This window comes from Rhinoderma darwinii, chromosome 11 (assembly GCF_050947455.1).
Source record: "Rhinoderma darwinii isolate aRhiDar2 chromosome 11, aRhiDar2.hap1, whole genome shotgun sequence".
Lineage (NCBI taxonomy): Eukaryota > Metazoa > Chordata > Amphibia > Anura > Rhinodermatidae > Rhinoderma > Rhinoderma darwinii.
The window spans coordinates 13,074,644-13,095,642 of record NC_134697.1 but is presented as its reverse complement, the minus strand read 5'-3'; the positions used below and the strand labels follow the sequence as shown (position 1 = coordinate 13,095,642).

Below are 20,999 nucleotides of genomic sequence, written 5' to 3'. Positions count from 1 at the left end.
GGAGGGCTGCTGATGTCACCCAGCTCTGCCCCTTCTAATCTGACTGGCCAATCGCGTCACAGCAAGTAGGTCCTACAGCTTATGCTATGAACACTAAAAACAACGGCCGAAGTAAAGAAAATATAGAAAATAAACCCTGGATGCCACTACTGGCAAGAAGTTCTGCAAAGCTTCCCCCTCCAAGGAAAGGGACCTGGAAAAGGGGGAACAACCACCTTTAGGAAACAGAACCACCATATCACCTGTCATCAACGGTAGGAAAAAAAAGAGACAGGGAGTGGGGCTTAGGTCCCTATATATAGTCTACTTTATTATTTTATTGTTTCTGGTCACCTGTCCTACCAGCAATTGGGTATTAACCCATTGGTTTCCGTGCTGCTGTGTAGGACGACCAGGAAAATATATATATTAAAAGTTTTTTTTTAAAAACTGTTTTTTGCCATTTTTTATAAAAATTAACATAACTGGTATCGACGCATCCGTGAAAGTCTGAACTATTACAATATAACTTTATTTAACCTGCCCAATGTACACTGTAAAAAAAAGCAACAAATGCCAGCATTGCTGCTGTTTGGTCACCTCAGCTCCACAAAAAATGTAATAAAAAGTGATCAAAAAGTCATATGTACCCCAAAATAGTACCAATAAACATCACAGCTGTCCCGCAAAAATAAGTCCCCACACCGCTCATTCAGCGAAAAAATGTAAAACGTTAGCAATTTGATACAAGTCGCCTGGAGAGCTGCTTTATTGTACGTTTTCTTGAAAGTCATATTGGAAAGATTTAATGACCAGCACAAGATAGTATCGGAATTGACAAGTTTATCAACCCTTGGAAATATTTCTAGCATCTAGCTAGCTTCATATATTTGTTTCCATCTCTGTTCTAATGAATATTATCTGTTCTGCTTTTTAGGAAATCATAATTTCACTTACTGTCTATAAAATATGGAGCCGATGACTTATTCCAAACTGAACCTCAAGAAAAGTCACGGACATAAACCCAAGACACAATCTGCTGAAGAAGGTAAGATGCAACAAATATAATGAATGTCCATGACTACAACAGGTAACGTCAATATCCCCCGCCCCACATGTCACATTCTCAGGAGTCTAGGAAACTAAGACGCGGGTCTCATTCCGCATGTTCCTATGTTGCAGAGATAGTAACAGGTGATTTTCTTTCCCTGACATTAAGCATGTAGGTTGTATAGGTTCAATGGGTTAAAACTGATGTACTGAGCTTACCACAGAACCTATGCAATAAAAATCCTGCAGTTACCTGTAATACCGCAAGCTAACGGATAATGCAATGTACATTGCTACTGTATTTCATCATTACTACATAAAGATTGACTGACTCTGCATAGATGAAAAGATTTTCCCCCGATACCACACTGGTTCCAATATTTTTTACAAATAAAACTCAAATTTTCATGGTAATTCATTAATTTTGCTGGAAATTGTAGTTTTTACCACTAACAACTGAGAATATTTTTGCAGCATGACCGATAGGAGCAGATTTCAATTAATCACAGCCAATCGTTAGACATAATCGTTACGTTTATCATCCTTTTTCCTATTATGGAACTGTGGAACTGTCCCAAATTTTATAGATATTGGGAAGAGGTGTTGCATACATTAAGTAGTAATTACACAGTAAGAATTCAAAATAATTTAGTTGTATGTATCTTTGAAGTAATTAAGGAGCTAAATATATAATAAAAAAATATATAAGAGCTCGACAGCAAGAGTATTGTATCTAGCAAGAAAAAGAATACTGCTGAATTGGAACTCACGCCTGGCCCCTGGGGTACAAAACTGGAGGAAAACTGTTAACAAAAAGATTCATTTGGATGGATGTAGTGATGGGGGTAGGGAAACAGACAAGTGAGCCCTAATCTACCCGCCACTCAGTCCCTGCCTACTTGCAACGACCCGCCCTAGGCGACGGGGTACAACTGGGCGACGGTCTCTACGCTCAGTAAGTGCACGACAGACAAACAGACAAGGGTACACAGAAGCAAAGGGAAATGGGACAGTTGCCCACGGCAACACCGTGAACAACAAGAGTGGTGAACGAGTCGAGTCAAACCAGGATTGTACGAGGTACAAAACGCAGAGCAGGAGAGTAGTGAACAAGCCGAGTCAAACCAGGAGTGTACGAGGTACCAAACGCAGAGCAGGAGAGTAGTCAGTAAGCCAGGGTCATATGAAGCAGGGTCAAATAGTACAGAAGCTGCAGCAGGGCTAGGAAACCAAACAGAAGAATCACAAGCAAGGACGAACAGGAAAGGCAGGTATAAATAGACAGAGGGCGGGAGCTAGCTCCGTCTGGCCAGGCTGTGATAGGCTCTCCCACTCCTAAGCCTGCCATCCTGAGTGGTGGAAGATGGAGTCAGTCTCACAGACATAGAAGCAGGTGCAGACTGATTACCTATGGGTGTATACACAGAAGCTGTGCCTGGCAGATCCTTAACAATGGAATTGTGTATCGGAATGGAGGTCCGTCCCAGAAATATATAGACCTACGGGATTCTTAGATAGAGAGTGTAAAACCTAATCTCAGAGACTATGTTAGACAAAAGTTTTTGTTATTTTTCTTCTCTCTTTTTCTCTACCTCGGAGGGATGATAGATAAGGGGTGGGTTAGGAAATGTTATAATATATCTATGTGTGTTTTGTACTATCTGATTGGAAAAATAAAATTTTAAAATGTTAAAATATTATCCGATCCAACCCTTTTATCACTGATGCATTATTGAGGCTCAATCGTATGGGCTCATGCACATGATCGGGATTATTATTGCATGGATCCTGAATCATAATGCTATGGGACCATATCATAGTATAAAAAATATATATATTTTTTGCGGTTACATTGAGTTTTTTTCACATAATGCCTATCTGATAAGAGTATAGGAATCACAGTTTCCTCCTACAGTACCCCACATGGAACTATGTGGCCTATAATTGTTGTGTCCGTGAGACCTATTAGTAATGGTCTGATGACCATTGTCTATTGTTTTTTACACAGATGAACCCACTATTCTTTATGCTGACATAAGGACAGGTGCATCGCAATGTCATTTACCAGAAGAAGATCCAGGAACAGGTAAGTTCATATATTCAATATCGATTCTGGTAAAACGCCATATTTCGTAAGTTGGTCCCAGGTACGACTGGAAGTACATGGTCCATCAGATCACTGAATGGTGTTCTGAATAAAGATGCTCTGTCCTCTCTGTCCACCACTGATTTCTGAGAGAAGAGGTCTGAGGAAGAGAAGGGTTTATATTATCAGCTTATTTTAGTCTCACGAAAGTTTGGTAACAGTACAACATTATCATGCATGTAAGTAATTATTGGACATTGGGACAAGGCGCTATTCACTAGATAACTGGATTGCTGGTGTAGCCACTGGGCCACCAGGGACATGGCACTAAACCCTTGGGTATTTTAACCACCAGTAATTTTAAACACATTTATAAATGATAGGCAAGACTTTCCCAGGTCTAATGCATTTAAAGGGGTTGTCTATGTTTTAAAGATCCCTTTTATATGCTCTATTAGGCATATATGGATGTAAAAGAAGGAGGTTACCCCCCCCCCCCCTGCTCAGTACCCCCTCTATTAAGCAGTGAACTAGAATCCACCCTGGAATAAGGCAGAATTTTCAGAGGGCAGTAAAGCACACCACCTTGCTGAAAAAACAGAAGGGACGTTTTACTATTTGATGTAGTTACCGCTTCGTATACCGTCGCAAAAACAGCGTCGGGAGCCACAAGCAGAGTATCCCCATTAGATGGAGATAATCTGCATGTGGATGTTCTGCTACTGTAAACTGACAAACCAAGGCAGAAATCTAATGGGGAAGCCTCGAATTTCTGCTGCGGAATATCGGCAGAATACACGTTGGATTTGTTCACTGGAAGAATGTGTTGTGTGAACATGAGGTGTGTCCTTCCTTACCTTTCTTCTTCAACATATTCAGAGATGTGAGGCGAGAGATGACCAGCTTTGAAAAAATGAATTATTGTGCGATACTCTGTCACGAGATGTCTATGCTATTTGTGTATATATGTGGCCACCTAGTGGTTCTGATGTGTATTACAGCCGGTTAAGGGTTTTGCTAGCGTATCACTATAATGTATTGACCAAATTCAAGAAAAGGTAAGGGTGGACACATCTGTAGCCTTAAGAAAAAAATGTCCTACCTCTTCCTTAGTGAGCTGAATGCTGTGGCTTAGCACCCTTGATGCCCTTTCATGTTCAGTATTCTAACCTTCTATTCACCTTATTTTTTTTATTTTTTTCAGATGTTCCAAAAACATACTTAACTAAGTGCAGTCTAAGCAGAGTTCTTATCCTCATCATTGTTCTCCTTTGTTGTGCTCTTGGATATTTGGGTAAGTCATGACCTTGACTTGCCTAAGTAGAGTCATGTGCTGTTGAACCTTTTATTCCCCTTTTTCTCACCCATCCACCAAAGAAAGACATGTGACAACCGAGGTTGGATGCGAAATGGCCACAGCAGCCGTTTATTAATTTACATTGGTTAGAAATGCAATTTAATCCGAAACATTCGGATAAATACTTATGAATTTAATCAGAGAATTCCTCCTATAATTCACATGACTCAAAATGGGTCAGAATCAGTAATAACAATCAACATTAACACTAATCAGAGCAGGGGAAGTCCTTGAAGCCATTTTCCCGGTTTTACCTTGAGTTAGCCATCTGCAACCACCACCAACTATTTACCTCCAGCCGTAAACCAGCTCAGAGGCACCGCTCACCTCTGCAGATAGCTCCAACCACCAGAAGACCACTTTAAAGGGATAACACCCTATGAAGTCTTCAAATAATATACCTTTTTGGGGGATGCATACCCCCGATGCGAACCCCCCACCATTTCATACTGACCAACCTCAAGGACTCCCCCCGCCACAGCGAAACTGGCCTTGACCACCTTAAGCCTGTGAGTTTCTCCAAACCACCACCACCCTTTCAATTCCTTCTGCTAGTGCCAGGCTCCACAAATCAATCCCAACCTCGGTCAAATGCACTCCATCACTCCTCCAATGATTTCCTTCTCCTGACTCCAAATCCCTGTGACGTACACAAATGCCCCCGTTCTTGGCCACGAAACGTGACACCGCCCGGTTCACTTTAATGCGGGCTTTGTTAACCCTCTCCACCGACCTTGCCAGCCGCCAATGCCTCCTCGGGACTATGTCAGACCGAACTATGACTAGTCATGGATAAGATGCCCATAAACACAACATATCGTGTTTAATATCCCGCACCAACTCCCGAAAGGGGCGCAGCCCCAAATCATTCCCCCCCCCCACATGTAATACCAGGACCTCCGGAACCCTATATAACTGAGAGTATGTCTGAAACTCGGTCAATACCCGGCTCCATAACATACCTCTGAATCCCAGCCAATGTAAAACCGCATCCTGCCGCGGAATGCGTAGCTGACGGCCGCCGGCATGGCCCCCCAATGCACATAAGAGTGTTTTAACAGCCATACTAAGCAAGGGCGATGATCTGAAAAGAAAAAGGACAAGCACACATACATGTAAGCCGATCCACCACGACCACAAAAGCACAACCCACCTCCAAACAAGCAAATAACAATACAATCTTATAACAAATGAGGGCGCACGTTCTGTAAGTGCGAAACCTGTTGGACTCCCAACGGCCAATGCGACGAACGCCCTCGTCATCCAGCCCCCAACGCCCAGCCTCGGTCGCCGCGCCGATCCGAAACGAGTGAGAAGAGTAAGAACCATAACCGACTCCGACCTCAGCTAAGCATTTTTTAAATACCACGCAAAATTGATATCTAGACAAAAACAATCCATTTTCATGATGGAGCAATGGCAATTCAGGCCCCCCTACCCGTGGCTTGAAAGCAAGCATACAAGCGACCGGACACATTGCCGACCCCGGGAGGGCAAACAACACTATGCGCTTCCCCCGTCCCAATTGATCAGTCTTGGACCGCCGCAGAAACAATTCGAGTCTGTCCCCATACAGAACCACATCTTCCTGTCTCAATCCCCCTGCCCGCGCGGTACTAGGAGAAACCAACTCAAGAATTTGAAGTGCTCCAAAGAACGCTAGAGAAAAAGCTAAACGAAACAGCTCAACTTCAAAAGGCGAATTACAAACAGACACCACCGATGTGCCCAAAGAACAAAGAAGAGTAAAAGACACGGGTCGCCTCTGATCTGTTTCAGCCCTGCCACGACGCAAACCCTTCAAAGCTTGCCCTACCAAAAAATCCTTGGACACATCCCGTAAACCCCGCAATTTAAAACCAAAAGCCAAAGCAGAACGAAACGATTAACCTTAGCCAGGGAAAACCCCGCCTCCCAAGCGTCCCCCAACCAATACAATAATGCCACCAACCTGTCTTGATCCGTGCTGACGTTACCTAAACCTCTTACCCACTCCTCCCACTGCCTCCAACAAGCAGAATAAGCACTCCACGTCGCACTCGCCAACGACCTTTGAATCAACCGTTCCGCGGAACCGAAACCAGATCCCAGAGATGTTCCGGACAAGCCAAACCGAGCAGATCCGCTCCCAGTGCCAATTGACAGAATCGATCCCACTGCGAGCGATAAAGAGCATCAGCGATACAATTGTGAACCCCCGGCACATGCACTGCAACCACCCACATGTTTAAGGACAAGCAAACCAGTACTAAGTGTCGCAACAACTGAACCACAGGTGGAGAAGATGCCGATTTGTTATTAATCGCTAACACCACCCCCATGTTATCACAGTGGAAACTAACCTTTTTATCCCTGAGCCTATCCCCCCAAATGGTCACCGCAGCCACGATAGGGAACAGCTCGAGCAGGGCCAGATTGCGCGTAAGACCACTGACCCAGCTAGACGGCCAACTCCCCGCACACCATTGACCTCCTCCATACGCGCCAAAACCGCTTGACCCAGCCGCGTCAGTAAAATGGTCCAGCTCACTCGTATCCTGTACTGGAGACATCCATAGAGATCTACCATTATATTGACCGAGAAATTCGTCCCATACCAGAAGATCGGCCCTATGCTCCTCCCCGATCCTCACAAAATGATGTTGTGCACGAACCCCCGCTGTCGCGGCTGCCAATTGCCTACTAAAAACTCCACTCATTGGCATAATCCGACATGCAAAGTTTAACTTCCCCAGCACTGTAGACTGAAGATCGCGCAAAGTGATTTTCTTTAAACGATAGGCCCGCCACACCTACTGACGCAACATTAATTTATCATCGGGAAGCCTATACTCCATAGCAACCGAATCAATCTCAATCCCTAAAAAACAGATATTAGCGACAGAGCCCTCAGTCTTTTCAGGCGCTAGTGGAATCCCAAATTCCCTCGCAACTTTTTGCAAGGAATACAATAAATTACCACAAATGGGCGATCCACTGGGGCCGACACACAAAAAATCGTCGAGTTAATATATCAAAGAATCAACCCCGGCTACGCCCTTCATTACCCATTCCACGAAGCTACTAAACGCCTCGAAATATGCGCAAGAAAGGGAGCACCCCATAGGAAGACACCGATCTACATAAAACCCACCATTCCAGAAACATCCCAACAGCCGTTGACTCTCGGGATGAACTGGCAGCAGTCGGAAGGCTGCCTCAATATCAGTTTTCGCTAACAACGCGCCAGGCCCCGCCTCCCGAACTAACCCCACTGCCTTGTCAAAGGACTGTAAACTACCGAGCATAAATCATGATCAATCCAGTCATTCACCGACGACCCCCTGGGAAAAGACAAATGCTGAATCAAATGAAATTTGTGGGGCTCGCGCTTCGGCACTATTCCCAAGGGGGATACAACTAAATTCTCTATCGGCGGATCAATGAAAGGGCCCGCCATCCGACCTAACGAAACTTCTTTAAAAAGTTTTGCCGAAACGACCTCAGAGTGCAGATAAGCCGACTTAAGATTGCGCCGTGTAACCGGAACCTCATGAGGAGGAGGGGGAATAACAAAACCAAAACAAAACCCCTCATAAATTAACTTGGTCGCAATCCTATCTGGGTATTCATTTAGATACGGGGCCATCCTTTCCACCCTCACCGGCGACACCCCCTTGACTAGTTGAGGTGGACTGATTACCCGACCTCTTCCCTTTCCGCATACATCTGGCAGCCCCGTGCGAGGATCCGTTGCATTCCGAACACACGTGCTTAAATTTACATGTAGCCCCGAACTTACACTGGCCATCATTGATTTGCCAGCAATGCCCTACTCCAAACCGCTGGCAAACATCTGCCCATTGAAATCAATGGGGTTACAATGTTCTGTGCACACTGGCTGTTTTTTTACGCGCCGCTGTCAAAAGACGGCGCGTAAAAAGACGCCCACGTCAAAGAAGTGCATGTCACTTCTTGAGACGTAATTGGAGCCGTTTTTCATTGGCTCCATTGAAAAACAGCTCCAATTATGTCCGTAATTGCCGCAGTGAAAAACGCGACTACGAGCAATTACGTCTGAAATTCAGGAGCTGTTTTCTCCTGAAAACAGCTCTGTAATATCAGCCGTACGGGAGGCTGTCGTGTGAACATACCCTTACTGTTTACTAATGCTTCTCTACAATATAGTAGAGTGCTAAGTGTCCTGTACTGCTCAATATCTTTAATACATGTACATTATTGCTCAATATCTGTGCTACATGTCCTGTACTGCTCTCTACCTGTGCTACATGTCCTGTACTACATGTCCTGTACTGCTCTCTACCTGTACTACATGTACTATACCTCCCTGTACTTGTACTACATGTACTATACTGCTCTCTACCTGTACTACATGTACTGTACTGCTCTCTACCTGTACTACCTGTACTATTCTGCTCTCTACCTGTACTACCTGTACTATTCTGCTCTCTACCTGTACTACATGTCCTGTACTGTTCTCTACCTGTACTACATGTACTATTCTGCTCTCTACCTGTACTACATGTACTGCACTGCTCTCTACCTGTACTACATGTACTATACTGCTCTCTACCTGTACTACATGTACTATTCTGCTCTCTACCTGTACTACATGTACTGCACTGCTCTCTACCTGTACTACATGTACTATACTGCTCTCTACCTGTACTACATGTATTGTACTGATCTCTACCTGTACTACATGTACTGTACTGTTCTCTACCTGTACAAGTACTATACTGCTCTGTACTTGTACTACACGTACTATACTGCTCTCTACCTGTACTACATGTACTGTACTGCTCTCTACCTGTACTGTACTGCTTTCTACCTGTACATGTACTGTACTGCTCTCTACCTGTACTACATGTACTGTACTGCTCTCTACCTATACTACATGTACTGCACTGCTCTCTACCTATACTACATGTACCGTACTGATCTCTAACTGTATTTCATGTCCTGTACTGCTCTCTACCTGTACTACATCTCCTGCACTGCTCTCTACTGGTACTACATGTCATGTACTGCACTGCTCTCTACATGTACTACATGTAGTGTACTGCTCTCTACCTGTACTACCTGTACTATACTGTTCTCTACCTGTACTACATGTACTGCACTGCTCTCTACCTGTACTACATGTACTATACTTCTCTCTACCTGTACTACATGTACTGTACTGTTCTCTACCTGTACTACATGTACTGTACTGTTCTCTACCTGTACTACAAGTACTGTACTATTCTGTACCAGTATTACATGTACTTTACTGCTCTCTCCATTTACTACATGTACTATACTGCTCTTTTCCTGTACTACTTATGCTGTACATTATATATATATATATATATATATATATATATATATATATATATATATATATATATATATAAACACACACACACACAGTACTGTGCAAATGTTTTAGGCATTTGTGGAAAAAGTCTGCAGAGTTAAAAAAATGCTTTTAAAAACAGAAGTGGTAATAGTTGTTTCTTTTTAATCAATTAACAATTTTCAAAGTGAACGAACAGAAGGGAAATCTAAATCAAAACAATATTTGAAGTGTCCACCTTTGCCTTCAAAATGTCATCACTCTTCTAGGTACACTTGCACACAGTTTTTGAAGAAACTTGGCAGGGAGGTTGTTCCAAACATCTTGGAGAACTAAGAACAGATCTTCTGTGGATATCGCTTCCTCAAATCCTTCTTTCTCTTCATGTAATCCCAGACAGACTCGATGATGTTGAGATCAGGGCTCTGTGGGGGCCACATCATCACTTCCAGGGCTCCTTGTTCTTCTTTACGCTGAAGATAGTACTTAATGACATTGGTTCTATGTTTGGGGTCATTGTCCTTCTGCAGAAAATATTTGGAGCCAATCAGATGCCTCCCTGATGGTATTGCATGATGGATAAGTATCTGCCTGTATTTCTCAGCATTGAGGACACCATTAGTCCTGACTAAATTCCCAACTCCATCTGCTGAAATGCAGCCCAAAACTTGTAAGGAACCTCCACCATGCGTCACTGCTGCCTGCAAACACTCATCATTGTACCATTCTTTAGCCGTACAGCAAACAAACTGCCGTCTGTAACAGCTAAATATTTACAATTTTGACAGATCAGCCCAGAGCACTTGTTGCCATTTTTCTGCACCCTTTCTTTTCATGTACTTTTGTGCATAGTTGAGTCACTTGTTTCAACGTCAAAGGTATGGCTTTTTGACCGAGTATCTTCCATGAAGACCACTTCTGGCCAGACTTCTCCAAACAGTAGATGGGTGAATCTGGGTCCCACTTGGATATCTACCGATTTCTAAGGGAAATAAGCATGTTGCGTCTTTGATCTGCTGCACTGTTTCCTTGATGCTACCACTGCTTCTACGGTCCTCAATGTTACCCGTAACTTTGTGCTTCTTCAAAAGAGCTTGAACATCACATCTTGAAACCCCAGTCTGCTTTAAAATATTTGCTTGGGAGAGACCTTGCTGATGCAGTAGAACTATTGTGTCTTGCTGCTGTGCTCAGCATGGTAGACCTGTGATATGAAACTGCCTTACACAACCTCAGCTTTGTAGTAGAGTTTGGCTGTCCCACACCCAGTTTTAAGCCTCCTACACAGCTGTTTCCGTTAGTTAATGACTGTGTTTCAACCTACATATGAAAATTAAGATAATTATCACCTGTTAGGTATAATTGGTTGATCATACGCCTAACCATAATTTTACAAAACTCATGACTCATGAAGTGTATCTAGAAGAATTGATGCTGTTTTGAAGGTAAAGTGTGGTCACACCAAATATTGATTTGATTTAGATTTATCTTATGGTCATTCACTTTGTATTTTGTCAATTGATAGAAAAAAAACTATTAACATTTCCATTTTTTGAAAGCACTCTTTTTTTTTTGCAGCATTTTTCCACAACTGCCTTAAACTTAGTCTGCTGCTTCAGTATTTTTAGATCTTTTAGTCAGATGTTTCTATGAAGTACAATTATAACAATTTCATAAGTTTTTAAACTTTTATTGACAAATACATCAAAATTATGCAAAGATTCAATATTGACATTGTTGACACTTCTCTTTCAAGACTTATGCAATTCGCCCTGGAATGCTGGATATTATCTTCTGGGCCAAATCCTGACTGATGGCAAACCCTTCTTGCCTAATCAGTACTTGGCGTTTATCACAATTTCTGTGTTTTATTTTTCCACCCGGTTTTTGAGGATTGACCACAGGTTCTCAATGGGATTGAGATCTGGGGAGTTTACAGGCCGTGGACCTAATATTTCAACGTTTTGTGAACCGAGCCGCTTAGTTATCACTTTTGCTTGTGACATGTTGCTCCATCATGCTGGAAAAAGTATTGCTCATCACAGAATTGCTCCTGGATCGTTGGGAGAAGTTGCTCTTGGAGGATGTTTAGATACCATTCTTTATTCATGGAATTGTTCTTAGGCAAAATTGTAAGTGTGCCCACTCCCTTAGAAGAAAAGCAACCCCACAGATGAATGGTCTCAGGATGCTTTACTGTTGAAATGACACAGGACTCATGGAAGTGCTCACTTTTTCTCCTAGAGACAATCATTCTTTCAGATGTCCCAGTCTCAAGTCGTCTTTATCACAGAAAAAAACTTTATCCCAGTCCTCTGCAGTCCAATCCCTGTACTTCCTGCAGAAGGTTAGTCTCTATTCACATGACAGGGTCCGCGTGTCGGCCGATAAAAACGTCCGTTTTGCTAAATTTTTCTCTGCCGTTTTGCTTCCTTTCCGGGCCGTGTTTCCATTTTTAACGGCCAATTTTGACCCGATTTGCATCCGTTTTTTTCCCCTGTCCGTTATTTTCCCTGTCCGTTTTAAGAACTGATGAATTTAATTTGTACATTTTTTGCCACACACTTCCCTCTGTAGATAATGCCCCACACTGCCCTCTGTATATACTGCCACAGCCCCCTATAGGTAGTTCCACACAGCCCCCCTTGTAGGTAGTGCCACACAGCCCCCCTGTTAATAGTGCCACACAGCCCCCTGTAGGTAATGCCACACAGCACCCTGTAGGTAATGCCACACGGCCCCTGTAGGTAGTGCCACACGGCCCCCTGTAGGTAATGCCACACGGCCCCCTGTAGGTAATGCCACACGGCCCCCTGTAGGTAATGCCACACGGCCCCCTGTAGGTAATGCCACACGGCCCCCTGTAGGTAATGCCACATGGCCCCCTGTAGGTAATACCACACGGCCCCCTGTAGGTAATGCCACACGGCCCCCTGTAGGTAATGCCACACGGCCCCCTGTAGGTAATGCCACACAGCCCCCTGTAGGTAGTTCTATACAGCACTCTTTTACATAGCAACCCCAACCTCCATAGATGGCACCCCCTACCTTTCTGTAGATAGGGCCACTGTAGGGGAGCGTTCCAGGAGAAGTCCCTGACTTCAATGTCCATATATGGACAGTGAAGTCAGGGACTTCTCCTGGGGCGGAATCCCCAATCCCCCAACTCCACAGCGTTGCCCAAACTGTGGTCGGGGATTCCCTCCTACAGGGAGCAAACAAATACCCTCCTCCTTACATGCACTTCGCACTGTGAGGAGGAGGAAGAGGAGGAGAGAGAGCTACTCGGAACATATTTAAGCAATGGCCGTGTATTACCCAGCCCCATAGACTTCTATGGGAGCCGGGCGGCCGGGAGAATGGCCGAAAATAGGGCACGTCAAAAAAATCGGTTGTGTGAATAGCCCCATTTGGGGTCTATTGTTCCTACTGCAGCTGTTTGACGGACGTTTTTTGAACGGCCATCACACGGCCGGGAAACCCTGTAGTGGGAATACGGCCTAAGTCTGTCCTTGATGTTTTTCTTGGGGAAAAGTGGCTTCTTTGCTGCCCTTTTTGACACTAGGCAAGCCACCAAAAGCCTTTGCCTCACTGTGAATGCAGATGTACTGACACCTGCCTGTTGCAATTCCTGAGCAAGCTCTGCACTGGTGTTAAACCGATCCCATTGCTGAATCCTCTTTAAGAGACGATTCTTGCACTTACTGGACTTTCTTGGGTTTTATGAAGTCTTCTTCACAGCAATTGAACCTCTATCCTTGAAGTTCTTGATGACCTGATGAATGGTTGATATAGGGTCAATCTTACAAGCAGCAATGTCCTTGCCTATAAAGCCCTTTTGTTGCAAATCAATGATGAGTGCACGTGTTTCCTTGGAGGTAACCATGGTTAACAGAAGATGACAATGATTTCAAGCACCATCACACTTTCAAAGTAGCCAGTCTCATCTTATAATTCAATAGTCATGACAGAGTGATATCAGCTGCCTTGACCGCATTAACATATTCTCCTGAGCTAACAAGAAGATCACTGTCAGCGGGTCATTTTGTGGCAGGGTTAAAATGCAGTGGAAATTGTATTTTTGTGATTAAGTAAATTTTCATGGCAAGGAATGACTTTGCAATTAATTGCAATTCATCTGACCACTCTTCATAACAATCGAGAGTTAATGCAAATTGCCACTATGAAAACTAAAGCAGCAAACTTTGTGAAAACCAAAATGTGTGTCAAACTGATGCCCAAAACTATATATACACTAGTCCTTCTCAATGAATTACAATATCAAAAAGTAAATTTATTTCAGTAATTCAATTAAAAAAGTGAACCTCACATTCTATAGATTCATTACACACAGAGTGATCTATGTCCAGCAATTTTTTTCTACTAATGTTGATGATTATGGTAACAGTTAATGAAAACACGAAATTTACTCTCTCACAAAATTAGAATATTATATAAGCCCAATTTCAAAAATTATTTTTAATACCGAAAAAGTATGTACAGTATATGCACTCAATACTTGGTCGGGGGTCATTTTGCATGAATTACTGCCACAATGCGGCGTGGCATGGAGGTGATCAGCCTGTGGCACTGCTGAGGTGTTATGGAAGCCCAGGTTGCTTTGATAGTGGCCTTCAGCTCGTCTGCATTGTTGGGTCTGGTGTCTCTCATCTTCCTCTTCACAATACCCTATAGATTCTCTATGGGGTTTAGGTCAGGTGAGTTTGCTGGTCAATCAGGCTCAGTGATTCTGTGGTTATTACACCAGGTATTGGTACTTTTGGCAGTGTGGGCAGGTGCCAAGTCCTGCTGGAAAATTAAATCAGCATCTCCATAAAGCTTGTCAGCAGAGGGAAGCATGAAGTGCTCGGAAATGTCCTGGTAGACGGCTGCGCTGACTCTGGACTTAATATGATGTGATCGATAACAGGTGTATCTTGCGTGTCGGAGAAACACAGGACCTGCTGTCTCTTAACCTGTCAGTACCGCTGACCTGGCAGATACAGGTCTCAGCGCAAGATACAGCTGCTCTGTATATAGAATACAAAGCAGCTGTATCTCACAAAGTTAAAATAATTTTTAATAAAAATTATTTAGAAAGTTGCACCAATTACACTGATAGACATTTTTATTTAAAAAAAACAAAAACAATTTCAAATGTGTACAAAGCCTTTAACTTTGTTTCTTTCAGTTTATCACCACCTTGTACTGAAAAACCTCGAAAACAAAGATATAAACTATATAAAGAAGGAGCTTTGTCTTAATAAGGACAGTTTTTCAGGTAAGCAAATAGTTATCTCTAAGCAAGTAAATAGTTTGCTCATAAATATTCACATTAGCTCATAAGCTGGTATTTTACTTTAGTGATAAGGTAAAATAGACTTGTGCTGTTGTACAGTATGAAGTACCAAGAGGGTGAGTAATATGTAGGATAAAACTTAACTTTTAATTCATTAAGCATAAACCAGACCAAACAGAGTGTAGTCACAAAGCAATGTTCACACAAAAGTGCAAGGGAATATAGAGGGGAAAAATATATATTTAGCCCATGTTAAAAGTCAGGCAATAGCTATAATGTCAGTATTTAAACATCATATGCGTTTGTATCCATAGACAGGGGGAGAAAACAATTGCCCACCTGGGAAACTCGATCATCACAATGTGCAAGTTTAGACATTATAATAGAACAAGGAACAGTCTTACCCGTTTTTGCAGGTCATCTGAATATTGGAACGGTCTGGTGTCACGGCCAGAGAAGAAACGGGGACATCGATAATTCCTGCAAATCCCAGCCCGTTAAGAGTGGGAGCAAAACGCCAAGCTCCTCTCTGGAACATCCGTTTTTCCCCCTGGATCCCCTGATGAATCCAGCCTGGAGGAAATGAGTTGGGACAAAGGACTAGAGCTAAATCTACAGGGTATTTTTTTACTGCTCTCTGCCTGTACTACATGTACTGCACTAATCTACCTGTACTAGATGTACTATACTGCTCCCTACCTGTACTGTACTGCTTTCTAGAGAGTAATGGAGTAAATGTAGGGAGCAGTACAGTACACATAGTACAGGTAGATAGCAGTACAGCACTTGTAGTACAGGTAGAGAGCAGTACAGGACATGTAGTATAGGTAGAGAGCAGTACAGGTAGAAAGCAGTACAGTACATGTAGTACTGGTAGACACAGTACAGGACATGTAGTACAGGTAGAGAGCAGTACAGTACAGGCAGAGATCAGTACAGGACATGTAGTACAGATAGAGAGCAGTACAGGACACGTAGTACAGGCAGAGAGCAGTACAGTACATGTAGTACAAGTAGAGAGCAGTACAGCACATGTAGTACAGGTAGAGAGCAGTACAGTGTATATAGTACAGGTAGAGAGCAGTACAGCACATGTAGTACAGGCAGAGAGCAGTACAGCACATGTATTACAGGTAGAGAGCAGTACAGGACATGTAGTACAGGTAGAGAGCAGTACAGGACATGTAGTACAGGTAGAGAGCAGTACAATATATGTAGTAGAGGTAGAGTAGTACAGAACATGTAGTACAGTTAGAGAGCTGTACAGTACATGTAGTACAGGTAGAGAGCAGTACAGGACATGTAGTACAGGTAGAGAGCAGTACAATATATGTAGTAGAGGTAGAGAGCAGTACAGGACATGTAGTACAGGTAGAGAGCTGTATAGTACATGTAGTACAGGTAGAGAGCTGTATAGTACATGTAGTACAGGTAGAGAGCAGTACAGTACATGTAGTACAGGTAGAGAGCTGTATAGTACATGTAGTACAGGTAGAGAGAAGTACAGGACATGTAGTACAGGTAGAGAGCAGTATAGTACATGTAGTACAGGTAGAGAGCAGTACAGTACATGTAGTACAGGCAGAGAGCAGTACAGTACATGTAGTACTGGTAGAGATCAGTACAGTACATGTAGTACAGGTAGAGAGCTGTATAGTACATGTAGTACAGGGAGAGAGCTGTATAGTACATGTAGTACAGGTAGAGAGCAGGACATGTAGTACAGGTAGAGAGCAGTATAGTACAGGTAGAGAACAGTACAGGACATCTAGTACAGGTAGAGGGCTGTATAGTACATGTAGTACAGGTAGAGAGCAGTACAGGACATGTAGTACAGGTAGAGAGCCGTACAGGACATGTAGTACAGGTAGAGAGCAGTACAGTACATGTAGTACAGGTAGAGGGCAGTACAGGACATGTAGTAGAGGTAGAGAGCAGTACAGTACATGTAGTACAGGTAGAGAGCAGTACAGTACATGTAGTACAGGTAGAGAGCAGTACAGTACATGTAGTACAGGTAGAGAGCTGTATAGTACATGTAGTACAGGTAGAGAGCAGTACAGCACATGTAGTACAGATAGAGAGCAGTACAGGACATGTAGTACAGGTAGAGAGCAGTTCAGGACATGTAGTACAGGTAGAAAGTAATACAGTACATGTAACAGAGGTAGAGAGCAGTGCAGGACATATAGTATAGGTAGAGAGCAGTACAGTACATGTAGTACAGGTAGGGAGCAGTACAATACATGTAGTACAGGTAGAGAGCAGTACAGAACATGTAGTACAGGTAGAGAGCTGTATAGTACATGTAGTACAGGTAGAGAGAAGTACAGTACATGTAGTACAGGTAGAGAGAAGTACAGGACATGTAGTACAGGTAGAGAGAAGTACAGGACATGTAGTACAGGTAGAGAGCAGTACAGTACATGTAGTACAGGTAGAGAGCAGTACAGTACATGTAGTACAGGTAGAGAGCAGTACAGGACATGTAGTACAGGTAGAGAGCAGTACAGGACATGTAGTACAGGTAGAGAGTAGTACAATATATGTAGTAGAGGTAGAGAGCAGTACAGGACATGTAGTACAGGTAGAGAGTAGTACAGTACATGTAGAGATCAGTACAGGACATGTTTTACAGGTAGAGAGCAGTACAGTACATGTAGTACAGGTAGAGAGCTGTATAGTACATGTAGTACAGGTAGAGAGAAGTACAGGACATGTAGTACAGGTAGAGAGCAGTATAGTACATGTAGTACAGGTAGAGAGCAGTACAGTACATGTAGTACAGGCAGAGAGCAGTACAGTACATGTAGTACAGGTAGAGATCAGTACAGTACATGCAGTACAGGTAGAGAGATGTATAGTACATGTAGTACAGGGAGAGAGCTGTATAGTACATGTAGTACAGGTAGAGAGCTGTATAGTACATGTAGTACAGGTAGAGAGCAGTACAGCACATGTAGTACAGGTAGAGAGCAGTACAGGACATGTAGTACAGGTAGAGAGCAGTACAGGACATGTAGTACAGGTAAAAAGTAATACAGTACATGTAGCAGAGGTAGAGAGCAGTGCAGGACATATAGTATAGGTAGAGAGCAGTACAGTACATGTAGTACAGGTAGGGAGCAGTACAATACATGTAGTACAGGTAGAGAGCAGTACAGGACATGTAGTACAGGTAGAGAGCTGTATAGTACATGTAGTACAGGTAGAGAGAAGTACAGTACATGTAGTACAGGTAGAGAGAAGTACAGGAAATGTAGTACAGGTAGAGAGAAGTACAGGACATGTAGTACAGGTAGAGAGCAGTACAGTACATGTAGTACAGGTAGAGAGCAGTACAGTACATGTAGTACAGGCAGAGAGCAGTACAATACATGTAGTACAGGTAGAGAGCAGTACAGCACATGTAGTACAGGGAGAGAGCAGTACAGGACATGTAGTACAGGTAGAGAGCAGTAAAGTACATGTAGTACAGGTAGAGAGCAGTACAGGACATGTAGTACAGGTAGAGAGCAGTATAGTACATGTAGTACAGGTAGAGAGCAGTACAGGACATGTAGTACAGGTAGAGAACAGTACAGGACATCTAGTACAGGTAGAGGGCTGTATAGTACATGTAGTACAGGTAGAGAGCAGTATAGGACATGTAGTACAGGTAGAGAGCAGTACAGTACATGTAGTACAGGCAGAGAGCAGTACAGTACATGTAGTACAGGTAGAGATCAGTACAGTACATGTAGTACAGGTAGAGAGCTGTATAGTACATGTAGTACAGGGAGAGAGCTGTATAGTACATGTAGTACAGGGAGAGAGTAGTACAGGACATGTAGTACAGGTAGAGAGCAGTATAGTACATGTAGTACAGGTAGAGAGCAGTACAGGACATGTAGTACAGGTAGAGAGCAGTACAGGACATGTAGTACAGGTAGAGAGCAGTACAATACATGTAGTACAGGTAGAGAGCAGTAAAGTACATGTAGTACAGGTAGAGAGCAGTATAGTACATGTAGTACAGGTAGAGAGCAGTACAGGACAGGTAGAGAGCAGTACAGGACATGTAGTATAGGTAGAGAGCAGTACAGGTAGAAAGCAGTACAGTACATGTAGTACTGGTAGACACAGTACAGGACATGTAGTACAGGTAGAGAGCAGTACAGTACAGGCAGAGATAAGTACAGGACATGTAGTACAGATAGAGAGCAGTACAGGACACGTAGTACAGGCAGAGAGCAGTACAGTACATGTAGTACAAGTAGAGAGCAGTACAGCACATGTAGTACAGGTAGAGAGCAGTACAGTATATATAGTACAGGTAGAGAGCAGTACAGCACATGTAGTACAGGCAGAGAGCAGTACAGCACATGTATTACAGGTAGAGAGCAGTACAGGACATGTAGTACAGGTAGAGCGCAGTACAGGACATGTAGTACAGGTAGAGAGCAGTACAATATATGTAGTAGAGGTAGAGTAGTACAGAACATGTAGTACAGTTAGAGAGCAGTACAGTACATGTAGTACAGGTAGAGAGCAGTACAGGACATGTAGTACAGGTAGAGAGCAGTACAGGACATGTAGTACAGGTAGAGAGCAGTACAATATATGTAGTAGAGGTAGAGAGCAGTACAGGACATGTAGTACAGGTAGAGAGCAGTACAGTACATGTAGTACAGGTAGAGAGCTGTATAGTACATGTAGTACAGGTAGAGAGAAGTACAGGACATGTAGTACAGGTAGAGAGCAGTATAGTACATGTAGTACAGGTAGAGAACAGTACAGGACATCTAGTACAGGTAGAGGGCTGTATAGTACATGTAGTACAGGTAGAGAGCAGTACAGGACATGTAGTACTGGTAGAGATCAGTACAGTACATGTAGTACAGGTAGAGAGCTGTATAGTACATGTAGTACAGGGAGAGAGCTGTATAGTACATGTAGTACAGGTAGAGAGCAGTACAGGACATGTAGTACAGGTAGAGAGCAGTATAGTACATGTAGTACAGGTAGAGAACAGTACAGGACATCTAGTACAGGTAGAGGGCTGTATAGTACATGTAGTACAGGTAGAGAGCAGTACAGGACATGTAGTACAGGTAAAGAGCAGTACAGGACATGTAGTACAGGTAGAGAGCAGTACAGGACATGTAGTAGAGGTAGAGAGCAGTACAGTACATGTAGTACAGGTAGAGAGCAGTACAGTACATGTAGTACAGGTAGAGAGCTGTATAGTACATGTAGTACAGGTAGAGAGCAGTTCAGCACATGTAGTACAGGTAGAGAGCAGTACAGGACATGTAGTACAGGTAGAGAGCAGTACAGGACATGTAGTACAGGTAGAAAGTAATACAGTACATGTAGCAGAGGTAGAGAGCAGTGCAGGACATATAGTATAGGTAGAGAGCAGTACAGTACATGTAGTACAGGTAGGGAGCAGTACAATACATGTAGTACAGGTAGAGAGCAGTACAGAACATGTAGTACAGGTAGAGAGCTGTATAGTACATGTAGTACAGGTAGAGAGAAGTACAGTACATGTAGTACAGGTAGAGAGAAGTACAGGACATGTAGTACAGGTAGAGAGCAGTACAGTACATGTAGTACAGGTAGAGAGCAGTACAGTACATGTAGTACAGGTAGAGAGCAGTACAGTACATGTAGTACAGGTAGAGAGCAGTACAGTACATGTAGTACAGGTAGAGAGCAGTACAGGACATGTAGTACAGGTAGAGAGCAGTACAGGACATGTAGTACAGGTAGAGAGTAGTACAATATATATAGTAGAGGTAGAGAGCAGTACAGGACATGTAGTACAGGTAGAGAGTAGTACAGTACATGTAGAGATCAGTACAGGACATGTTTTACAGGTAGAGAGCAGTACAGTACATGTAGT

General features: G+C 43.2%; 1 protein-coding gene across 1 annotated transcript in view; it reads left to right on the top strand.

Moving 5' to 3' along the window:
• Positions 1–20,999, top strand: part of LOC142663601 (killer cell lectin-like receptor subfamily B member 1C) — a 62,021-nt gene that overhangs the window by 26,027 nt on the left and 14,995 nt on the right. Inside the window, exons 2-5 of the mRNA XM_075842348.1 lie at positions 917–1,027; positions 3,038–3,115; positions 4,320–4,409; positions 15,002–15,091. Coding sequence (XP_075698463.1) covers positions 949–1,027; positions 3,038–3,115; positions 4,320–4,409; positions 15,002–15,091 — 337 coding nt within the window. The 5' untranslated portion in view covers positions 917–948. The remainder of the gene's footprint in view (positions 1–916; positions 1,028–3,037; positions 3,116–4,319; positions 4,410–15,001; positions 15,092–20,999) is intronic.